This window comes from Parus major, chromosome 28 (genome assembly GCF_001522545.3).
Source record: "Parus major isolate Abel chromosome 28, Parus_major1.1, whole genome shotgun sequence".
NCBI lineage: Eukaryota > Metazoa > Chordata > Aves > Passeriformes > Paridae > Parus > Parus major.
Window position 1 is genome coordinate 2812011 of NC_031797.1, and position 2855 is coordinate 2814865.

Genomic DNA, 2855 nt, shown 5'->3' on the forward strand with positions numbered 1-2855 from the left:
GTGGAGATCCTGCACGTCACCAAACCCGACAAGTACCAGCTGCACCTCCACGAGAGCTGTGTCCTCTCTCTCAAATTCGCCTCCTGCGGTAGGCAAGGGCTGTTTTTTCTGCCTGGGCTGTGGATAGCCTCAGATTTATCCCTTTGGTTCATTCCCCCATGCTCAGCTCCCCTGAATGGAGTCCCAGATGTTGACAGCCACTTTGTCTCCTGTCCCAGGGAAGTGGTTTGTGAGCACGGGGAAGGACAACCTGCTCAACGCCTGGCGGGCGCCCTACGGAGCCAGCATCTTCCAGGTGGGCTGAGGGATTTCTGCAGGGGGATGATGCTGGCTCCAGGCACCAGCCCTGCTCTCATCTCCTGCCCTCTCACTCACAGTGTAAGGAGTCCTCGTCAGTCCTGAGCTGTGACATCTCTGTCAATGACAAGTTCATCGTTACGGGCTCTGGTGATAAGAAGGCCACAGTCTATGAGGTGGTTTACTGACTCCTGTCGCCATCCCTGCTCCATCAGGAAAGGGGGCACACCTTGCCCAAAGCCACCAAGGTTCACAGAGGCCTCCAGTGTTGGACCTGCCCTCCTGCAGCTCTTCTTTTCTTCCTCCTCCCCTGCTTTCAGACTCCAAACAAAGGCCCCAGCCCCATTCTCCTGCACGGGGCTGGAGGGCTGGGTGTGTAGCCTGGCATCTCCTGAGGCTGGGCAAGGGCTGGGCTGGACAGCCTGGGCACTGTCTGTCCCTCAGGCTGGCTGCACAGGGAGCTAGACAAAGCCTGAGAGCGTGTGTCTCCTGAATTACTGCTACTGATTTAATGGCACCCATTTTCTGCTGCAGAAACAGCTGTAAATTATCAGTAAAGAAATGTATTTAACTATGTTTTCAATCCCTTACTAATAAAAATGAACAAAAGAAGGGCTGGGCTAGTTCTGGGCAGGGTCTTTTGCCAGCCACTGCTGCCAGCTGTGCCAAGGGCTGGGCTCTCTCTGAAGGGTGTCCTGGGGGGCTGTTTTTGGCCAGGAGGACGCTCCCAGGGTGGCAGAAGCGTGGCTGCTCGCCTGCCGTGGCAGTCCCACCTCCAGCACCGCTGTGTGGTGCCTGTGGTGAGCTGTGGCTGGGGCAGGAGCCCAGAGCAGCTGCCACACCGCAGCCAGCCCCACGGCTCTTGGGAGCAGCTCTGCTTGCCCACGGCAGTGCTGGCGGGCGGCCAGACCGATAAGGCAAGCGCCGAGTGCTCACATCTCATTTCCTTCAAAAACCGCTTCCTCCAGCGCCGGCCTCTCTCCCCTGCGCCCTGCCGAGCCCGAGGCTCCACCGGCGGCACCGCGGCCACGCCGCACTCTGTGCCCACCACGGCCAGGGATGGGCTCTGCCCACGGAGGAGCTGCCCCAGACCCACCTCAACACGGGAAAGGAGCAGCAAATTGTGACTGAAAGGGACAAGGGTCCTGCCATGGTCACACCCCTTCTCACCTGGTTCCATCCCGCCCCCATGGAGCATCGAGGGTGCTGCCCAGGACAAGGCACAGCCGCTTTTTTTTTGTTTGTTTTTATTATTAAATACACCCTGGGAGGCACAGAGGGAAGTGGGGCCAGAGCCCATCCACCCTGGCAGACCCAGAGCCTTAAACAAATAAAAACCCCACAACAAAAGGTTAAAAACAAAAATAAAAAAAGCACCCAAACAAAACCCCTAACAATGCCAGACCTCCCCCCGCTTCTCCAACTCCCACAGTCTAGATTTAGAAAGAAACCCACAAAGAACAAAACAAGGAGAAAGTCCCCAGGAAATCCACCCCGAGCAGCAGCCTGCACCATGCCTGGCCACAGCCCCAGGGTCACCTCCACCCCTCTCCGCTCTCCTCCAGCTGGGATGCCGCAGCCACTGGCTGCACGTTCTTTGGGAAGTCAGCAGCAGGGCAGGTAGAGTCCACCTGTCCATCCACGTGGACACCTGCCTGTCCTGCACTTGGCACCTCTTGGGCTCAGTAAATGATCTCGTAAACTGTCGCTTTCTTGTCCCCTGAGCCGGTGACGATGAACTGGTCGTCCGTGGAGATGTCGCAGCTGAGGACGGAGGAGGTTTCCTTTGACTGGAGAGAACAGGGGTAAGCACAAGAAACAGCCCCAGAGCAAGGTCCCAACCCCAACTCCTCCCGGGGAGGCTGCAGGGATGAGTTGATGGGGTTGGTTATTGCTGACACATCATTAGAGCTGGGTTGTGCTGGGCAGCTCGTGGCAGCCCCCAGTGCTGCTGGCTGCTCACCTGGAAGATGCTGGCTCCGTAGGGCGTCCGCCAGGCGTTGAGCAGGTTGTCCTTCCCCGTGCTCACAAACCACTTCCCTGTGGAGGGACAAAGCAGCCTCGTGTCACCAAACCAGACCCAGCAGCTGCATCCCAGCAGCAGGTCCTGCCCAGGCTGTGAAACACACAGAGAGAGCCACATCTCTGCCAAGCACGAGCCAAGGGAACACAAAGGGGAGTTTGGCTCCAGCAGCCAGCACTTCTCCAGGAGGAATGGATACCCCTTCTCTGACTATCATCCACAGGGCTGGCTACCAGAACAAATGCTCGACCACAGTGCAATGAGCCCTGCGACACACGGACAGAAGGAGAGGTGGCATCCATGAAGCTCCAGAGCAAGGGGGGCCAGGAGAGGCATGCCTACCGCAGGAGGCGAATTTGAGAGAGAGGACACAGCTCTCGTGGAGGTGCAGCTGGTACTTGTCGGGTTTGGTGACGTGCAGGATCTCCACGTTGCTGCTCTCCATCCCCACCGCCAGCCACTCTCCCATCGGGCAGTAGCCCAGGGAGAAGATCTGAGGGGACAGACAGGCTCACACCGTGGCCCAGCAGGTGCC

The 2855-nt window shown here is 58.2% G+C and overlaps 2 protein-coding genes across 2 annotated transcripts in view; one reads left to right on the forward strand and one right to left on the reverse strand.

The window, feature by feature from the left end:
• Positions 1 to 909, forward strand: part of LOC107215592 (TLE family member 2, transcriptional corepressor) — a 14087-nt gene extending 13178 nt beyond the window's left edge. Inside the window, exons 16-18 of the mRNA XM_033520156.1 lie at positions 7 to 88; positions 219 to 295; positions 378 to 909. Coding sequence (XP_033376047.1) covers positions 7 to 88; positions 219 to 295; positions 378 to 485 — 267 coding nt within the window. The 3' untranslated portion in view covers positions 486 to 909. The remainder of the gene's footprint in view (positions 1 to 6; positions 89 to 218; positions 296 to 377) is intronic.
• A 767-nt stretch (positions 910 to 1676) lies between these two features.
• The window catches only part of LOC107215369 (transducin-like enhancer protein 1), a 10920-nt gene continuing 9741 nt past the window's right edge, over positions 1677 to 2855 (reverse strand). Inside the window, exons 16-18 of the mRNA XM_033520093.1 lie at positions 2663 to 2817; positions 2261 to 2337; positions 1677 to 2087 (exon numbers count right to left, since the gene is read on the reverse strand). Of these exons, the coding sequence (XP_033375984.1) occupies positions 1980 to 2087; positions 2261 to 2337; positions 2663 to 2817 (340 nt within the window). The 3' untranslated portion in view covers positions 1677 to 1979. The remainder of the gene's footprint in view (positions 2088 to 2260; positions 2338 to 2662; positions 2818 to 2855) is intronic.